The 20,928-nt window shown below is 41.0% G+C and overlaps 1 protein-coding gene across 1 annotated transcript in view; it reads right to left on the minus strand.

Moving 5' to 3' along the window:
- Positions 1-20,928, minus strand: part of LOC124855122 (MAM domain-containing glycosylphosphatidylinositol anchor protein 2-like) — an 85,115-nt gene that overhangs the window by 21,882 nt on the left and 42,305 nt on the right. Inside the window, exons 9-10 of the mRNA XM_047344687.1 lie at positions 16,858-17,130; positions 2,551-2,699 (exon numbers count right to left, since the gene is read on the minus strand). Of these exons, the coding sequence (XP_047200643.1) occupies positions 2,551-2,699; positions 16,858-17,130 (422 nt within the window). The remainder of the gene's footprint in view (positions 1-2,550; positions 2,700-16,857; positions 17,131-20,928) is intronic.

Below are 20,928 nucleotides of genomic sequence, written 5' to 3' on the forward strand. Positions count from 1 at the left end.
GAGAGTTGGCAGGCCAATTGAGCACAGTGATACCATGGTCAGTAAACCATTTACCAGTGGTTTTGGCACTGTGAGCAGGTGCCAGGTCGTGCCGAAAAATGAAATCTTCATCTCCATAAAGCTTTTCAGCAGATGGAAGCATGAAGTGCTCCAAAATCTCCTGATAGCTAGCTGCATTGACCCTGCCCTTGATAAAACACAGTGGACCAACACCAGCAGCTGACACGGCACCCCAGACCATCACTGACTGTGGGTACTTGACACTGGACTTCTGGCATTTTGGCATTTCCTTCTCCCCAGTCTTCCTCCAGACTCTGGCACCTTGATTTCCGAATGACATGCAGAATTTGCTTTCATCCGAAAAAAGTACTTTGGACCACTGAGCAACAGTCCAGTGCTGCTTCTCTGTAGCCCAGGTCAGGCGCTTCTGCCGCTGTTTCTGGTTCAAACGTGGCTTGACCTGGGGAATGTGGCACCTGTAGCCCATTTCCTGCACACGCCTGTGCACGGTGGCTCTGGATGTTTCTACTCCAGACTCAGTCCACTGCTTCCGCAGGTCCCCCAAGGTCTGGAATCGGCCCTTCTCCACAATCTTCCTCAGGGTCCGGTCACATCTTCTCGTTGTGCAGCGTTTTCTGCCACTCTTTTTCCTTCACACAGACTTCCCACTGAGGTGCCTTGATACAGCACTTTGGGAACATCCTATTCGTTCAGAAATTTCTTTCTGTCTTACCCTCTTGCTTGAGGGTGTCAATAGTGGCCTTCTGGACAGCAGTCAGGTCTGCAGTCTTATCCATGATTGGGGTTTTGAGTGATGAACCAGGCTGGGAGTTTTAAAGGCCTCAGGAATCTTTTGCAGGTGTTTAGAGTTAACTCGTTGATTCAGATGATTAGGTTCATAGCTCGTTTAGAGACCCTTTTAATGATATGCTAATTTTGTGAAATAGGAATTTTGGGTTTTTTATGAGCTGTATGCCAAAATCATCCGTATTAAGACAATAAAAGACCTGAGATATTTCAGTTAGTGTGCAATGAATCTAAAATATATGAATGTTAAATTTTCATCATGACATTATGGAAAATAATGAACTTTATCACAATATGCTAATATTTTGAGAAGGACCTGTATTATCTGTTGCTGGTCTGTATGTAGACAAAACATTTCATGTAAGTGCTTCTCTGTTTCTGTCAATGAATGCATCTTAATCATATTTATTAATATTTTTATCTCTATTAAACTGTTGAGTATATTGTTTTTTACCCCAAATAAGAGGTGGAAAGATGAAATAGAAATAGAAATTGTGTAACAGAAATGCAAGAAGAGTTGACAAAACCTTCTATGCCTACATGTACAAATCTGGTAGAAAACATATTTATTTATTAGGTAGTTTTAAATTTAAATATCACTTTCATTTCTTTTTTCTGTTATACACCACACTGTATTGCTGTCCCATCAAATCCTAATAAAATGCATTAATTGTGTGGTATAAACCGATCAAATTTAAAAGAGTTCAGGAGGGATGAATACTTTTGCCGGCTTATTCGTGCATTTCCTTTATCCATAGCAGATGCCAGTTCTCTGCCAAATTTCCATTAATGATGAGTTTTGTCCTTCAAGAGCATTTTCAAACACTTAAGCAGTGGCCCCTCATACTGCTCCTGTTGCCCTCTGACAAGCTGTGAAACAAAAGTCATCACATCTCCCACTTCAACCAAACAAAAGAAGAGAGATGCTGCCAATGGCACAAAGATCCAATAACTCCAAAATCAAACCCTTCAAAATCACAGAAAATACATGAGCGCAATTCGGTTAAATCAGCATGACACCACAACTGTCTGCTAATAATACCGGGGTGATCCTCAAGGATCCAGGAATTTCTAAGTTGTAAACTTTCACTTGGAATCAAAGCAAATGAATGGAAATTAACAGGAATTAACCTGGAATTTAAAAATATTGAATGTTAGCCATTCAGTCTATTCCATCACATACACAGAACTCGTCTTACACAGGGGTAATGAAGCCAGTCCCACTGCATGCATGGTGCATTCCTCCGTCACATGCACAGATGATTTGTACAATTCTGGACTATCAAGGCCACATTTCTTGAGGAGGATAATGATGAGGCCCATGAAGAGGCCATGTCTAAAAACATTTGGCATTAGGAACTTTTTAAGTCATCTGACTTCATGTTGTATAGGTCCTTTTTCTATGGTTTAATTTATGCCCTAGACAAAACCAAATAAAGCACCTTTAATGTCTTCTTGCTGATATGTAATAAACAAAAAAAACTTGCCTTTTACTTATGTTTAGACATGATACAGTTTGCTTATTTTCCCCAATTTACATTTAAATAATATCAAATAATCCTTATGGAAAGTTTCCAAAATGGGATATTTCAAAAATCTCTTCTGTTAATATCCCATAAAAGGTTTCTGGAAAATTTTGGGAAATTTATTGGAAAATCTCCACTACTTTGCAACCCAATCCTCATATTGTGTAAAATCAAGTAGTCAAAACTATACTGAATGTATATGATCTAGGGGTCTGACCTGCCTGATACCAAGCCTGTAGGCCAGAATTCGATCCACAGCATTGGGCTCCATCTGAGTCCACTGCAGTTTGAAGCCGTAGACTTGAGCTCTGTTCTGCCACAGAGCGTGGTACGTGTCAAAATAAAACTCTGGATTGTGGGCCGTCCCTGGGGAGAAGAAGTAACGATTATTAGAACAATTAAGACAAATATCTTGTGGGCATTGTCCATTTTCTAAAACCCCAACACACTGTTGAATGTAGGACTGAGCAACGTATATAGTGGCAAATGAAGGACTTTCATTCCACTTCCTGAGCTAAAGCTGCCCAGTTTCAAGTCTGTTTGAGTCCAGTCTACAGTGGGGAGAACACGTATTTGATACACTGCTGATTTTGCAGGTTTCCCCACTTGCAAAGCATGTAGAAGTCTTTCATGGTACTCTTCAACAAAAATCCAAGTAATTAATTAGCATTTTATTGCATGACATAAGTATTTGATACATCAGAAAAACAAAACTTAATATTTGGTACAGAAACCTTTGTTTGCAATTCCAGATTTCAGACGTTTCCTGTAGTTCTTGATGAGGTTTGCACACACTGCAGCAGGGATTCTGGACCACTCCTCCATACAGATCTTCTCCAGATCCTTCAGGTTTCGGGGTTGTCGCTGGGCTATGTGGACTTTCAACTCCCTTCAAAAATCTTTGATTGGGTTCAAGTCTGGAGACTAGCTAGGCCACTCCAGGACCTTCAGATGCTTCTTATGGAGCCACTCATTTGTTGCCCTGGCTGTGTGCTTCGGGTCGTTGTCATGCTGGAAGACCCAGCTACGACCCATCTTTAATGGCCTTACTGAGGGAAGGAGGTTGTTGGCCAAGATCTCCTGATACATGGCCCCATCCATCCTTTCCTCAATGCGGTGCAGTCGTCCTGTCCCCTTTGCAGAAAAGCATCCCCAAAGAATTGTTTCCACCTCCATGCTTCACGGAAGGGATGGTGTTCTTGGGGTTGCACTCATCTTTCTTCTTCTTCCAAACACGGCAAGTGGAGTTTAGACCAAAAAGCTCTATTTTTGTCTCATCAGACCACATGACCTTCTCCCATTCCTCCTGTGGATCATCCAGATGGTCATTGGGAATCTTCAGATGGGCCTGGACCTTGCGTGTGCTGCAGGATTTTAATCTATGGCGGCGTAGTGTGTTACTAATGGTCTTCTTTGAGACTGTGGTCCTAGAACTCATCAGGTCATTGACCAGGTCCTGCTGTGTAGTTCTGAGCTGATCCCTCACCTTCCTCGTGATCATTGATGCTCCACGAGGTGAGATCTTTTCTCTGGTCCCCTCCCCGATCGGACCAGTGACGACATGTTTAGCCGCATGCTGTCATTCAACCGCTGGCTGTCTAGGTGGTGTCCAGAAAACAATGTGGGTTACATTGATAACTGGCGAACATTTTGGGGAAAACCTGGTCTGATCCGGAGAGACGGCATCCATCCCACTTTGGATGGAGCTGCTCTTCTTTCTAGGAATCTGGCCGAATTTATTAGTTCTCCAAAACTCTGACAACCCAGGGTTCAGACCAGGAAGCAGGGTCGTAGTTTAACACTCCTCTCTGCAGCTTCTGTACTGCTACCCACCCATTACCCTATTAAGACAGTGTCTCGCCCACGGCCAAAATTTAATAGATTAAAAAATAATCTAAAAGGAGGAAATCAGGAAAATCTAATAAAAATAAACACAACTCAGACCGAAAAGAAAAATAAAACAATTAAATGTGGCTTACTGAACATAAGATCTCTCTCTTCAAAGACATTGCTAGTTAGTGACCTGATTTGTGACAATCAGATTGATTTACTTTGCCTCACAGAAACCTGGCTGCAGCAAGAGGATTATGTTACTATAAATGAGTCAACTCCTACTAATTATTAAAATTTTCACATTCCTCGAAAGACTGGGCGAGGAGGAGGAGTAGCAACCATCTTTCAGTCTGATTTATTGATTAGTCCCAGACCAATCAATAGCTACAATTCTTTTGAATATTTAATCCTTAGTTTTCCTCATCCAAATTGCAAAGCACTAAAACCTCTTCTGTTTGTTGTTTTGTACCGTCCACCAGACCCTTACTCTCAATTTTTAGATCAGTTTTCAGACCTTTTATCTGATTTAGTGTTAAATACAGATAAAGTTATTATAGTGGGGGATTTTAACATTCATGTAGACACTGAAAGTGATAGCCTAAATATAGCGTTTAATGCTATCTTAGACTCAATTGGCTTTGATCAAAACATTAACAAACCTACCCACTTTTGTCTTCATTCTCTGGACCTTGTGCTGACATATGGCATTGAGTGTAAAGACATAACAATATTCTCTCATAACCCTGTCCTGTCTGACCATTTCTTAATAACCTTTGAGTTTAATTTAACCGAGTACTCCACACCTGAAAGAAAATTTCATTATAGTAGATCATTATCAGGCGATGCTGTAACAACCTTTAAAGAATCTGTTCCACTTTTAATTTCCTCATTATCAGTGAAAAGCACAGTGGAGGGCAATAATTCTGTTTCTGCCCCTTCACAAATTGATTCTTTTGTTCATAGTGTTTCTTCATCATTGCGTGATGCATTAGACAATGCAGCCCCCTTGAAAAAAAAGGTAATCATTAATAGGAGGCTAGCTCCTTGGTTTAATTCAGAGCTGCGTACTTTAAAGCACAATGTTAGAAAATTGGAGAGAAAATGGCGCTCTACACACCTAGAGGATTCCTACTTAATCTGGAAAAATAGCCTACTGTTGTATAAAAAGACACTTCGCCAAGCTAGAACAGCTTATTTCTCATCATTAATAGAAGAGAACAAGAATAATCCTAGGTTTCTCTTTAGTACAGTTGCTAAACTTACACAGAGTCATAGCTCTGTTGAGCCATCCATTCCCTTAGCTCTTAGCAGCCATGACTTTATGGGATTCTTCTTAAATAAAATTGATTCTATTAAAAAAAAATATTTGACATATTCCCGAAGATGATTACTTCATCCTCAGCAAGTGAGACAACATCGGAAATAATTGCAGAACCTGATTTGTGTTTGGACTGTTTTGATCCTGTGAAGCTTCCTGAGTTATCAGAAATATTAGCTTCATCGAAACCTTCAACTTGTATGTTAGACCCACTCCCAACCAAATTATTTAAGGAAGTGTTCCCTCTGATTACCAGCCCAATTTTAGATATGATTAATCTATCTTTAGTAAATGGATATGTACCACAGGCTTTTAAGTTAGCTGTAATTAAACCTTTACTTAAGAAACCTTCGCTTGATCGAGATGACTTGAAAAATTACAGACCTATATCCAATCTTCCATTCTTATCTAAAATTCTTGAGAAAATTGTTGCTAATCAAATGTGTGAGCATTTATACAGCAATTACCTGTTTGAAGAGTTTCAGTCAGGTTTCAGCTCTGCTGAAAGTCACTAATGATATTCTTATGGCCTCAGATAATGGACTTGCGTCTGTTCTGGTTCTGTTAGATCTCAGTGCTGCATTTGATACAGTCGATCACAAAATTCTCTTAGAAAGGCTGGAATATGCTGTAGGGATTAGGGGAACAGTGCTAGGCTGGTTTAAATCTTATCTGTCTGACAGATTCCAGTTTGTTCATGTAAATGATAAATCATCTTTAAACTCCAGGGTTAATTGTGGAGTACCACAGGGCTCAGTACTTGGGCCATGGGCCAATTCTCTTTACTATATATATGCTTCCAATAGGTCAAATTATTAGGCAGCATGGGATAAATTTTCACTGTTACGCTGATGATATTCAGCTTTACTTATCCATAAATCCTGATGAGCCCAACCAGTTAGATAGACTACAAGCATGTCTTGAAGATATAAAAACTTGGATGACGTTAAATGTTTTGCTTCTAAATTCAGACAAGACAGAAGTTGTTGTCTTTGGACCGGAGTCTTTAAAAAAGAAACTGCTTAGTCCATCACTTAACCTGGATGGCATTAAATTGACCTCTGATAATAAAGTAAAAAACCTTGGCGTTATTTTTGACCAGGACATGTCATTTAAATCCCATATTAAACAGGTTTCTAGTATTTCCTTCTTTCATCTCCGGAACATTGCCAAAATTAGAAATATCCTATCTAGGAGTGATGCTGAAAAACTAGTCCATGCATTTGTTACTTCAAGGCTGGACTATTGTAATTCGTTACTATCAGGATGTCCACAAAATGCAGTTAAAAGCCTTCAGCTGATTCAAAATACTGCAGCAAGAGTTCTGATGAAAATTAAAAAGAGAGATCATATTTCTCCTATTTTAGCTTCCCTTCATTGGCTCCCTGTTAAGTCCAGAATATAATTTAAAATTCTCCTCCTCACATATAAAGCCCTTAATGATCTAGCTCCATCATACATCAGAGATCTGATTGTTCCATATGTTCCTAACAGAGCACTTCGTTCTCAGACTGTAGGTTTACTGGTGGTTCCTAGAGTCTCTAGAAGTAGAATGGGAGGCAGATCCTTTAGTTATCAGGCTCCTCTCCTGTGGAACCAGCTCCCAGCTTTAGTCCGTGAGGCAGACACCCTGTCTACCTTTAAGGCTAGGCTTAAAACTTTCCTTTTTGATAAAGCTTATAGTTAGAGTGGCTTAGTTTATCCTGAGCTATCTTCCTTATTTTTCACCTCCGTCTTCTTCCCTCCCTGTTGGTTGGAGTAAGGGGGAGTCAGGTTTAGCCTAAACCGGCTCAGTTATGGTTGAGGTGCAAACACACCCTCCATTTCTGCTACCTGTATGACCCCTTCTCTTTTCCAATGGTTATAATCAGTCTGACAAAGGGAGGTATCCCAATCATTGTGGTTTTTAGTATAACAGTGACCATCAGTGGGACCCTTTGTGAGGTGCCTTGAGACGACATTGTTGTAAATAAGCGCCGTTTAACTAAATAATCTGAACTGAAACTATCTGTGTAGTTATGCTGCTATAGGCTTAGGCTGCTGGAGGACATATTGACCACTTTCACCCTCTTTGCTACATTCTCACACTACTCTCCAATTCTGCATTATTTGCTGTTATTTCAGCTTCTAACCTTGTTCTCCCTTTTCTCTTCCTAGAAGCTACATCTGGCCTGGCTCTGTGTCTGCCTGTGACACCTTTCTGGAGAGGGGAATCGTCCGAGCTTCTGCTGGCAACAACTTAATGCTCACCCTCTACCGATGATCCACTTAGCCCTGTCTTTTAGTGTTTAACCCTTTCTCTCTCCTAGACATGGAAATTGACTGAGCTTTTACTGTAACTAATTATATGTGCTCTCTTTCAGACTCTAACCTTGAAAACTGGCTCAGAGTTTATCTGTTCTTTCTTTCTAGGTGAAACGACTAAAGGAGATACATCCATTAACATTTACTTTTCCTTCCCATAGAAAGTACTTCTGGATCAGTGCTTCTGTGTTCTTTTTGTGTCTCTGCTCTGTTCTCTCAAACCCCCAGTCGGTCGTGGCAGATGGCCGCTCACACTGAGCCTGGCTCTGCTGGAGGTTTCTTCCTGTTAAAAGGGAGTTTTTCCTCTCCGCTGTCGCTACATGCATGCTCAGTATGAGGGATTGCTGCAAAGCCAACGTCCACTGTCTCTACATGCTCATCCGGGAGGAGGGAATGCTGCAAGTCACTGACTGGATGCAATCTGCTGGGTTTCCTTAGATAGAAAAACTTTGAATAAAAAGCTAACTCCGACTGCACTGTTCAATTGTTAGGATTACTTGGAGTGTATGTACCTGACTGTTGTGAAGTGCCTTGCGACAACATGTGTTGTGAATTGGCGCTATATAAATAAAACTGAATTGAATTGAATTGAATTTAATTTAATTTAATCTTGCATGGAGCCCCAGACCGAGGGAGATTGACTGTCATCTTGAACTTCTTCCATTTTCTTAGAATTGCTCCAACAGTTGTTGTCTTCTCACCAAGCTGCTTGGCTATTTTCCTGTAGACCATCCCAGCCTTGTGCAGGTCTACTGTTTTATCCCTGATGTTCTTACACAGCTATCTGGTCTTGGCCATGGTGGAGAGGTTGGAGTTTGTTTGATTGATTGTGTGGACAGATGTCTTTTACACAGATAACGAGTTCAAACAGGTGCAGTTAATACAGGTAATGAGTGGAGAACAGAAGGGCTTCTTAAAGAAGAACTAACAGGCCTGTGAGAGCTGGGACTCTTACTAGCTGTTAGGTGATCAAATATTTATGTCGTACAATAAATGCAAATTAATTACTTAACAAATCACACAATGTGAATTTCTGGATTTTTGTTTTAGATTTCGTCACTCACAGTTGAAGATAACCTATCATAAAATTAAAGTCTTTACTGTCACGTTCTGTGTTTGGATCGGACCAATGCGCAGACAAGAGCTTGGGAGCCCCATGATTAAATGAGTTATCAGCTTTATTAAGCGATTTCCAGGTGAAGCAAAAAAATCACTTCAGGTATCACAAGAGTCCAGACAAAAACTTACACGAGAGTGCACTGCGGAACATGTAGAGAAACAGAACCAGGAATAGTGACGGAGGAACCAGCGGAGACCAAAGAACACAGACCAACTAATATACAGGGAGAAAACAAAGGCAGATAATCACAGGAACTAAGAACAGGTGTGGCAAGGAGACATGGAGGTAGAAGGGACAGGTGGAACTAATTAACAACAAAGGGAAACATAGACCTAAGCAACAGTTAACACAAAAACACAATCCAAGTCCAAAGATGTCATACCACGACATAACCCCACCCCGCTCAAGGTTGGATGCCAGACGTCCACTATAGAACACAAAGTCCAAAACACAAAAATACTCCAACCAGGGTGGGCGAGGGGGGCCTCGGAAGGAGGGCACGAGTCCAAACAAAAAAAAAATAATAATAACCCACCAGGAGAAAAACAAAGGCCGACGATGAAGGAGCTGACGGTCATGAGGCCTACATCGAAGCCAATGATCCGTAGGCCTGCGGCGAAGAAGCCAGCGGCCACAGAGATGCAGGCGTCCAGGAGGCCGGCGGCGACAGAGATGCAGGCGTCTAGGATCAGAGGCGGTTCATCCTTGAACCCCTCCGACACAGGAAGTAAAGGCGGTTCGTTCTCGAACCCCTCCGGCACAGGAAGTAGAGGCGGCTCGTCCTCGAACCCCTCTGGAAACTGAGGAAGTAGAGGCGGTCCGTCCTCGGATCCCTCAGTAAACTCAGGAAGTACAGGCAGTCCATTCTCAGACCCCTCAGTAAACTCAGGAACTTGGGGCTGAGGTGGCCTGTCCTCAGACCCCCCAGTAAACTCAGGAAGTAGAGGCGGTCCGTCCTCGGACCCCTCAGGAAACTCAGGAACTTGGGGCTGAGGTGGTCTGTCCTCAGACCCCCAGTAAACTCAGGAAGTAGAGGCGGTCCGTCCTCGGACCCCTCAGGAAACTCAGGAAGTAGAGGCGCTCTGTCCTCAGACCCCTCAGGAAACTCAGGAACTTGGGGCTGCAGAGGCTCATAAAGCTTGGCGACGCCCGGCAGTGGCCCAGGATCTTTGAGGATCTGTGTTGCTCTAATGGCCACAAGAAGAGAGTCGAAAGGAGCACCAGCGGAGACAGGAGCTGGAGCATCGAGCCATCCCTCCGTAATAAATTCGGCTTGTAAGACAGACTGCACCAGGTCCGGATCCTGAGGATGTGCCATTAAATGGCGTCCAAAACTGAAGCAATGTTGCCTCATGAAGTCGTTTTTCATTGTCTCCAGCCTGGCTTGCAGCCAATTATGGGCTGGAGGTTGCACCGACGGCTGGAGAACTGCAGAGGGAGCTGGGTGACTATCCACCAACTCCAGGGAAAACAGCCGCGAGGAGGCCATGGCGGACGGACCCTCCGAGGAAGGGTTGGAGGCGCCCATCCGTACCACCCCAATGGCAACTGCTCCGTGGTGACGACGTTGTCCAGGACGGGAGCCGAACCCAGCGGGAAATTCGGTTGCAGCTGCTGTTTCTGTGGGTGATGAGGAGGGCTTGTGACGATGACAGGGGCGGCGTGAGGAAGTAGAGGTGGCTGAGACTGTCGGGGGCAAACTGGAGCAAATCCGACCCGGTATGGATACTGAAGATACCGGCGTCAGTCGGCGTCCTTCAGCCTCCTCCATTTCCTGGAGCATCATGGGTGAAGGTACTATCTCTACCTCTTCACCGTACATTTTCTTCAATTCCTCCTTCTGTTGTCGTTCCCACTTCTTCAGCTTTTTTAGTTTGTTTGCCTGGTCCTGGTACTGGCTGGTTCCTAATGTCACGTTCTGTGTTTGGATCGGACCAATGCGCAGACAAGAGCTTGGGAGCCCCTTGATTAAATGAGTTATCAGCTTTATTAAGCGATTTCCAGGTGAAGCAAAACAATCACATCAGGTATCACAAGAGTCCAGACAAAAACTTACATGAGAGTTCACTGCGGAACATGTAGAGAAACAGAACCAGGGATAGTGACGGAGGAACCAGCGGGGACCAAAGAACACAGACCAACTAATATACAGGGAGAAAACAAAGGCAGATAATCACAGGAACTAAGAACAAGTGTGGCAAGGAGACATGGAGGTAGAAGGGACAGGTGGAACTAATTAACAAGAAAGGGAAACATAGACCTAAGCAACAGTTAACACAGAAACACAAACCAAGTCCAAAGATGTCATACCATGACATTTACATGCTTTGTAAGTGGGAAAACCTGTAAAATCAGCAGTATATCAAATACTTGTTCTCCCCACTGTATTTAATAACAATCAGTAAAGAAAACAGTATAAAGAACAATGTAGCAGAACAGTAATATGGCCATCCAACCCCGTTATTACATTCACTCACCTCCTTACATTTAAAGTGGCTTTCCAGGTGTGCAGTCCTGGGGCCCATTGTACAAAAGATTGTGCAGCTTTCATGCTAAACGTTTGCGGTAGAGAGAAATCCTGAAACTTGCAGTACACAAAAAAATTCGGATGTACAAAACTGCATAGACATGTGACCTCACACGTAGCCTTCATACATCTCGATTTGCGGGGAATTGGACGCTGCTGTACGATGCGCTTGAACCGCCCAGTCCACGCCTATTAATACATATGCAAAGTAGCATAATTAGCTGGAAGATACCCACCACAGGTCCAAAAAACCATGGCAACGGTACTGTGGCAGTCACAGAGAGACCTACACACCATGAGGGATTTGTGTGAATTACAGCAAACCAACAACCTTTTGAATGACATCTGAATGAAAATAAAACGGTTGTCAGATGAACCCGTTTAGTTCTACAAAGTCTGCATCAAATCAAAAGGCACCATCTAGCTGCTTCATGGAGCTCAATCAAAGCTCAATGCTGATCATTGTAATGTATACCAAATCATTGTAATGACGTGAATATGGCTCCTATATTTCCATTAGGAAGAGTGTCACCACACACACTATGTGAAGTACTTTAAATCTGTAAAACAATTCAGGACGTCACATTAAATAAATAAAAAATTACTAGAAGCCAGGCATCGCACACAGACCCTGCTTGAGGTTTGTTTCCAACTCAACTATTATAATAATAATAATAATTACAATAATTATTATAATAGTATAAAGGAATCATGAGTTCAGGAGGCCATCGTGTCATTGCATTAGTGAGACACATTTGCACTTTACAAATAAGTTCCACATATACTGAATGAAAATGCTTTTTATTCACAAATGCAGATTCAGTAACAGATGGGGTCCTTAGCAATATGAGTGCAGTCCATAGCTCTGATTACATTCAGAAATTAGCTTCTCGCTGCAAATTAGAGCCACAGCTTAGAGGAAATTTATCTGAGCAACATACGGATGAGGCCCCTGGCATGGCCCGGCTCAGGGATGACTGTTAAATACCTGACCTGTCAGTCAGCTCCCTCTGAGAAACTCCGGTTGAAAGGTCCTTTCATAGTGAGAACTTGAACTGGTACTGGTGATGCACGGTTCCTCCTGGTTTCCCTCTGTAACACATGAGGCCAGCTCTGTGCAGAGCTCCAAAATAATTGCCCTGGGCAATCTAACCCAGCTAATAAGCCATGCATCATCATGTAACAGCAGATCAGTACGATCTCTGAAAAAAACGCTCCCTCTGACTTGGCGATGTCCTTCAGCTGTGCCAAAGCTGCCATCGTTTCACAGTTACGAGCAACTTTATGCAGCTATTTATGGACATGTGTGATTGTGATCATCAAACTTGACTTGGTAGGAATTAATATGCTGATCCAACACCGTTTTCTTTTTCAGCGAGAATGAAAGCGCCCCTTAGATCAGTGTTTTTCAACCCTGGCACACTGTCCTGCATGTTTTAGATGTTTCCCTGCTTCAACACACCAGATTTCAGTTGATGGCTGATTACCAGGCTTTTGCTGAACTGCATTTACCTGAATCAGGTGTGTTAAAGAAGGGAGACCTCCAAAACATGCAGGGCAATGTGCCTTGACAACCAGGGTTGAAAAACACTCCTTTTTAAACCATAAAAGCCCAAACTCATAAAAAAACATGAACATCATGATGCTCAATTAATTAAATAAAGCTGAATTGAGTCATATTTTGGTGTATTTAGGTGACTTTAAGTTCTCTGTAGTTTGTTATTGTTGACTGAAAAGGTTTGCGTAGCAGCCGCACATTTTTACGGCAGCTCAAAAATTTGTGTGGATTTCTGCACATTTTCACGCAACATTCATTTTTATGCATGTCGAGTTGTGCATAAAACGTTGTGCCGCAACGTTTGTGTGCTTGCGCAAGCTTTGTACATGAGGCCCCATGTCTGTCCACTTCTTGGCCAGGATGCATGTTTCTGTGGGCCAGCTGTTTGAAAAGGCCTTCACTCAAAAACAGAGAACTTCAACTTTGCCTGAATAGACTATTGCTATGTATAGTCGTATGAAAGAAGTTTGCAATATTAGAGATGTTAAACTAAATATGAGGCGGTGATCATGTATTCTACCAGCTGATTTTTCTCCTCCTCGCTAAAAACGAAACAATTTCATTCTGCAGGTAGCGATTTCCTCCCCAATAAACATTTTAGTGCAAAATCTTGGTGGTGTTCTATAGTTATTTGAAACTCTTTTGATCTACAATAATTTCTGACTATAGCTTGTTATAAATTTGTATGTAACAATGCAAACATGAGGTTAGTTGTGAAATATGGCATCTTTTGCTAGTAGTTAAGCTAGCAAGCACATGGTGTAGCCTAGCAAAGAATTCAAGCTACCCTACCTATACTTCTCCCTTTATACTTTTAAATATTTGTAAGCACAGAAAAACTGAAATGTTGCATTTTAATTTGAAAAAGACTAAAAATCCTCTCACCTCAATGTCAACTAATACGATAATAAAAGCAGCTAATTTCTAACCACAACTTATCAAATTTCACCACCAACATGCTTAACAGCGCCCTCTAGGGAGCGAGATTTAAATAATGTGACGACCAACACTGTTCCCTGTGGAGCACCAATCCTGCCATAATTAAGAATAAACACAGAAATAAATAAATGACTCAATAAAATAATTACTGGGTCAAAAAGTAGCTAGAAATATAAATGGATGCACCATTAAATGCAATGCTATTTAAACCACAAATCATATTTTTTCTTGAACTTTATATTTTTTCTGTTATTTAAAACAAGTAAATTTCTTGCTGTTTTAATTTTCCTACCACTTTTATTTCTGGGCTGCACGGTGGCGCAGTTGGTAGCACTGTTGCCTTGCAGCAAGAAGGTCCTGGGTTCGATTCCTGGCTGGGGATCTTTCTGCATGGAGTTTGCATGTTCTCCCTGTGCATGTGTGGGTTTTCACCAGGTACCCTGGCTTCCTCCCACTGTCCAAAGACATGTCTGTTAGGTTAACTGGTCTCTCTAAGTTGCCCTTAGGTGTATGAATGAGTGTGTGCATGGTTGTTTGAGTGTTGCCCTGTGATGGACTGGCGACCTGTCCAGGGTGTACCCCGCCTCTTGCCCATAGACTGCTGGAGATAGGCACCAGCTTCCCTGTGACCCACTATGGAATAAGCAGTAGAAAATGACTGACTTTTATTTCTTTCATATTATTACCACTAAAATATTTTTAAAACGTGCTTTTTTCCTCAAAAATATATTATTTTTCAAATTATTTTACTGTCCTTTTATTTCTTAAGCACTGATATATTTCCCCCCCCCCCCCTGATATATCCCCGTTGTGTTTTTTTACCCAAAGGATTCTCTGAGCCCATTCATTTCCATCTTTCTTTTTTAAATTTCTCTGTCTCTGTATTGGCTTTTTATACCTCAACATGCTCTTGGAAATGAAAATGCGAAAAGGGCGGGACTGAGACAGAGGGGTGGTCTTTGGAGCAGAGTCACCGCCTCAGCTTCTCTCCTATTGGCTGAGGTCAAGCCTCTAGGAAGTAGCTGCTGAGCCTCTGCCTGGCTCTGAAAAGGAGCTAGCAGCGGCTAACTTCTGTCAAGTTGTTGCTAAAGAAGATAGATAACCAGTCAGTTTCTCTTAGATGTTCTGAAATTTAAAATAACAATTTATTCTATGACTATAAAACATCAGTAACATTTAACGCTTGCTGTCATGGTACACCCTTTACATTCCAGGGTTTTTCATATTTTCTTAGTAAAGAGGGTTTCTTCGGATGTACTTGTGAGACTCAGGTATTACGGTGTTTTTTCTGCAGTTTTTGGACTTCGTTCTGAAGATATAAGAAACAGCCTCACCGTCTGGTGAGCTTTAGTTTTTCTAGTTGAGCACCAAAGCTTTGCTGTTGTCTCATTAGGTCCTGCAGGATTAGGAAGGACTTATTATATTTTAAATCCTCAGTTATGCTACAACTAAGCAAATGACAGGTCCACCACAAACTGTCATTTTTTATCACCTTTCCTCAGCTTCCTCCCACCCAGCTTCCAATTTCATCATTTAAAAACTTTCTACTGCTGACTGTGGAATGTGCTGCTGCTTGGCAGCTGGCCCAGCTAAGAGGCTTAACATGTCAGCAGGTTTTAGAGGAAATCTGACAGGGTGTCTTTGCAGGGAAGCTTTCATCAGGAGAAGACAGAAATATGAGTAAGAGAACAGAATCAGAATCAATCCAGAACACTCACTGGGTCCCATGCATGAGTCCACAGCTGCTGAATTGGACCCAGATGGCTGCTCTTGTAAATTCATGTAACATAAATCTTTCTGTTTACAGTTTATTCTCAAGAGTTCTTAAAGAGCTGCTGAAGAATACATTCCATTTGTTACATATGTTCATACCCTACAGAGAGAGCGTTAAGTGGACAAACTAACAAGCAGTGTCCTGTGTGTTTTAAATGTGTCATGTTCCAATACAACTAAGTCAAATTGCTAAATGACCTCTTCAGTGAGTCAAAGAGTTTAATAGCGGCTTGGTAATAAAGCATTGACCTGATTCAGGTTTATTCAACCAGCAAAATCTAAAACATGCTGGACACCAGTGCAGTTGGACCAGGACTGTGGTTGGACACTAGTATCAGTACTTAAGCTAGCTCCCAATAGGGTGATTATAGTTTTGTCTCTATGGAGATTTAAAAAGGTTTGAAGGTTTAGGCATGTTATTAGCTCAGTAAAAGTGGACTTTCAGAACCTCCATGTTGTTTATATTTTCTGAATTTTTATTTTCAATACAGTGCATGAGAAGAGGACACCAGTCAGGGCTGCCCATTGTTGCTAAAATATATTTCATTATATGTTTTTCTTATCTTTTCAGTTGTCGCAGCAGTGCCCCCTTCAGCTGGTTGTGCCCTAGGTAACCACCTATGTGGCCTATGCCAAGAACTAGCCCTGATTAACTGGTATAAACTCTGACACATTTCAGGTTCTTACTGCAAACCACAGCATTACTGAGAAAAATAGATGATTTGAATGTAAATCCTCAGCTATCATTTTATTAGATCAGAGTGTTTGACACAATGAATCACTGCATTTTATTGGTTTTCCATTTATGGGACACCTTTAAGGTATTTTTCACTCAGAGGAAAATGACCGGTGAGAATTTTATTCCAGATGTGTGCAGGGATTGCTGTTTTCAGAATGCCAGTGCTTTCATCTGTTGTTCTAATACCACTGCCATATTGGGCTGGTGTTCCTAGGACAATACTTAACTGACCAAAAGTTATTTATTAAGTATTTAGTAACCTGAGCATATTATTGCAGAATATGGTCTTGAGTACTTCAAAACAAGCACATGTCACATTTCATCAAAGACATTTATGAGTCTATAAAGTCACTGATGAATATTCTTTTATATTTTATTAAACATTAATGAATCATGCTATTAAACTGGCTCACCTGTAACTAGGAAAGTGCAGCGACCTGCCCCAGCCTCGTTGGTGATGTCACAGGTGTACTTCCCATAACCCTCTCGGTTCAGAGCTTTAACATGGTAGCTGGTGTCGTGTCTTTGGTCGCTAAACTGTCCAACAGTGAGAAGGCGTGAGCCCAGTTTCCACTCGTACTGCAGGTGGCGAGCTGGGTAAGCTTGAAGTAAGTTGCAGGTGAGGCTGAACGCTCGGCCAAGTGCCTGACGGACCTCCGTGTACACAGGCTCCACAGTTGGAGTGACTGAAAGACAGTGAGAAAATGAAAACTGGTCAGCTGCTAAACACAATCCATAAAAGAGAGGATTTTTTTTGTTCAAAACTGCAAAACCACTATTAGTCTAGGTACTAATCATATCTAGGTATTAATTAGTGTGCTCAGTGCCAATCTGGCCAGATATTAAAGCACTCTTCTAATTAGAAATAGAAAAGCTGATTTGTATTGACCAATTTCTGGGCATGAATGTCCTGGTGCTTACTCAGGTTCAAAGGATAGTTCATAAATGTTTTATTGGGCTGAACGAAAGGAATAGCCAGGTAATATGTCCATTCATGCACATATTAATTCAAACTGTTTTACTGTACAACATAGGAATAGATATGAAAGCACAAAAAATACACATTAAAAAGACAAAGCATCAAACAAAAAGAAGACAGTCACATAAAAGAAAGGTTACAATCATAATTTAAGCAAATGTGAAAAAAAAGCTAAGACATGATAGAAATAAGATGATAAAGCTACCTTCTATAAGTAAGCTGCAGTTAACAGTAATGTTTTCTGTCCTGATTTAAAGGAGCCAAGTGTTTCTGCACACCTCAGGTTTTCAGGGAGTCCATTAATGTTTTTATTTTATCTGTATCTACTATTTGCATCCCTGTTCCTGAGCAGGTACAACCAGGGCTGAGTAGGGACTACATGTGACTTGAACAGACTGCTGGTCACTGATTGGCCATGGGACCAGGTAATTTCTCCTGGTTTTTGAAGAAGTAGTGCAGGGAAAGGTTAATAAAACTCAAGAGCGACTACAATAATATCGAAATATAATTTTACCATTTACTAATCATAAGCCATGCTTGAAAGAAATGCAAATGAAAAGAATAGAAAAAGGACATATCAGCTTTCTGAATTACACACATGTGCAAGGCACTGTATTTAATAACATCGTAAATCAGCTGATTACACATAAAATCAGCTGTACAGACGCACATAAGTTTCTCCCAAAACACACAAAACAATAAAAAACAGTTTGATTCTGAAATGTATTGACGGTCCTTAAGCCAGCGTCTGCTGGCGGAGGGGGCAGGCAGAGAGCAGCTGCCTGTACTCAGACTGCCTGCATTGGGTAAAATGGGAGGAAGACCCGTTGAACCCACTGAGCACAAAAATCCAACCTAAAACTAACTTCACCATGGTCAAAAGTCTCCAGTTTTGCCATTTAAAGTCCTTGTCATTGTCATGGCTGAAAAACAAACATTATTTGTATTTTGTTGATTTAAGGTTGTTTTTTTTCTATTTATTTATTTACTGTTTTAGTGGTTTTACAATAGTGCACAACTGTTAAGGGACCTAAAACATATAGAAGGACTTTTATATGAATTCTGAAATGAACTAGAAGCCAATGAAGCGAAGCTAATACTGAGATAATTGTATTGAGCCAGTTAAAAATCGAGCTGCTGCATTCTGAACAAATTATAAGAGCTCAGTGTGCCTGGCGGACTCCAAACAAGAGCTCATTACAATAATCCAGCCTAGAGGTAATAAAAGCATGAATAACTGTTTCAAGATGCATTTGGATATAACAGGACTGTGTTTACCTGACTCTCAAGAATCAACACGGGATCAATTTTTACCCCTAGGTTGGTAATGATATTTTTTCATACAGAGTCAGTGCGAGAGATCATTCCATGCGGTCAGGCTGCTATTGGGTCTAAATACCATAACTTTAGTTTTCTTTTCATAAAATGGAAAAGGTTTACAGCAGAGGGGGGATATAAGGCACTACTGAGAGGCGACATGTAAGGACGCATCAGGACTGTGGGGCTGCTTTGCTATTGACAATCCTACCCACTTTGAGATGGTACTCAATTGTAATGGAAAACGAACCAAACCGTGTAGAGCCAACCCGCCCTGAGTCGAGTACAGTAGGTACTAAAGTGGCATCTGACTCAACTGTCAACCATTAGCTCCTTTTCCAGAAAAAGCCCCAGAATTTGTGTACGTTCTGTTTCCATTGCTATTTAGACTATTTAGCCTAATGATGTATGGGGAAGTTGTGAAAAAACTGCAATACACCTTTAGTTCAGCAAATGGCATTACTTCTTTACTCTATTTAAAATACTATTAGCTAATAAATGTTTTTTTTGTTTCAACTGATAACTTATAGATAATGAGTAGCTTTACAGTAATAAAGTTGATTAAATCCTTCCATTATTCCTTTTGTTGTACTGGATCCATAAGTTTAAATCATTATTTTACATTTAACTTTTTAACAACCTGCATCGGTCCAGAGTTGTTGCTTTACAACCACATGATGAAATCTATTTGCTTGTTTCTCAGTTATCTAACTTATCAGGATCAAAGCTGTCCTCTTTATCCTCAATGTCGCCCCACCCCCCAACCCGACTGGTTCAACCACTCCAGGGGTCACCGATTGCAGTTTTCTGCCCCAATGGTCGATCTTTAAAAAGCCTGACCTGCCGATTTTTAAATGATACCAATTTTCTTTATAACTGACACTGTCAGGTGTTGTAAGGTCACAACACAACTTCAGTGTTCCAATCTCAACAGCTGTGAACTGCGCACGTTCAGACGTGACCTGGTGGAGGTCTGTCAGTGAGCCCCTCTCACGGCAGAGAGTGATTTTCAGACCTTTGTGAAGGTTTGACATAAGTATCGGCCAATTACCGATCAAACGGCCAGCCGATGAATCGGTGCGCCCCTACTCCACAGAGTTCTTTGGTAAACAAAGAAATCAAGATCTCACACACAAAAGTGGGAAGAAAAATTATTCTACATTTAATGCCACTCTGAGTGAACACTTTGTTGCTTTTTGTTGTTGTGTCATAGATGTAACAAGAATCCTGTTTGAAGCTAGATAACACCATCTTAGTGCATTTATCATCGTCGTTCTTAATTCAGAAATTTGAGAAAACGTCTCTTTAAAATACCTTTGCTTGCACCCCATCAAAACTCCACAGGATGGGAGTTATGCCAAATAATCTATGTTGGAAATGCTGCTCAGAGACAGAGACATTTTTACATGCTATATGGGAATGTGGGAGGGTTTACCCCTTTTGACAGAAAGTATTAGACAGTATAGGAAGGTTGATTGGTATGACACTGCCTTGGTCACCAATATTATCTTTATTAGGGGATCGATCTGTAATACTGGGGTTATTAAAATATGAATTGTGGTTATAAAGGTAGGGGTTAATAACAGCTGCTCGATTGATTCTTGGTGTGTGGAAAGATCCATCCCCTCCAGAGTTTATCAGGTGGAAAGAGAACATGCTAAGAATTGTGTTATATAAAAAATTATTGTCCAGGATTAATGATGATATGGAGAATTTTGACAAGGCTTGGGGACAGGTTTGTTGAGTGAGATTTATAATTAGAAAGTTTGAGCTGAAGTATTTAGTGATAGGCAAATTATGATTTGATCTCCATGTTGTTTTTTATATTTAAGTGTATATACATATGTAATTTGTTTGTTTATTTTATTTGTTCATTTTTATTTAAATATTTATCTATTTTTCTAGTATGGATAATAGGACCAAAGTTTGAGTGTGATGGAAATAAGTGGTGAGAAGCTGTCAGCTCATGTAAGAAGTTGTAAAAGTAAATAAAATTTTCAGTTACAAAAAAATACCTTTTCTTTCTCTCACACCGACGTTTCAAATTGGAAAACTTTATTATAGCTTTAGACTTCTGACAAATGAAGGACATCGTTCTTGTGAAGTTTGGAGGGAGAATGAATGCATATTGGTCTGTCTATTAAATAGTCGATTTTCGCTGTCTACTTGTCCTTTTCCAGAGAATTTG

Source organism: Girardinichthys multiradiatus, chromosome 19 (genome assembly GCF_021462225.1).
Source record: "Girardinichthys multiradiatus isolate DD_20200921_A chromosome 19, DD_fGirMul_XY1, whole genome shotgun sequence".
NCBI lineage: Eukaryota > Metazoa > Chordata > Actinopteri > Cyprinodontiformes > Goodeidae > Girardinichthys > Girardinichthys multiradiatus.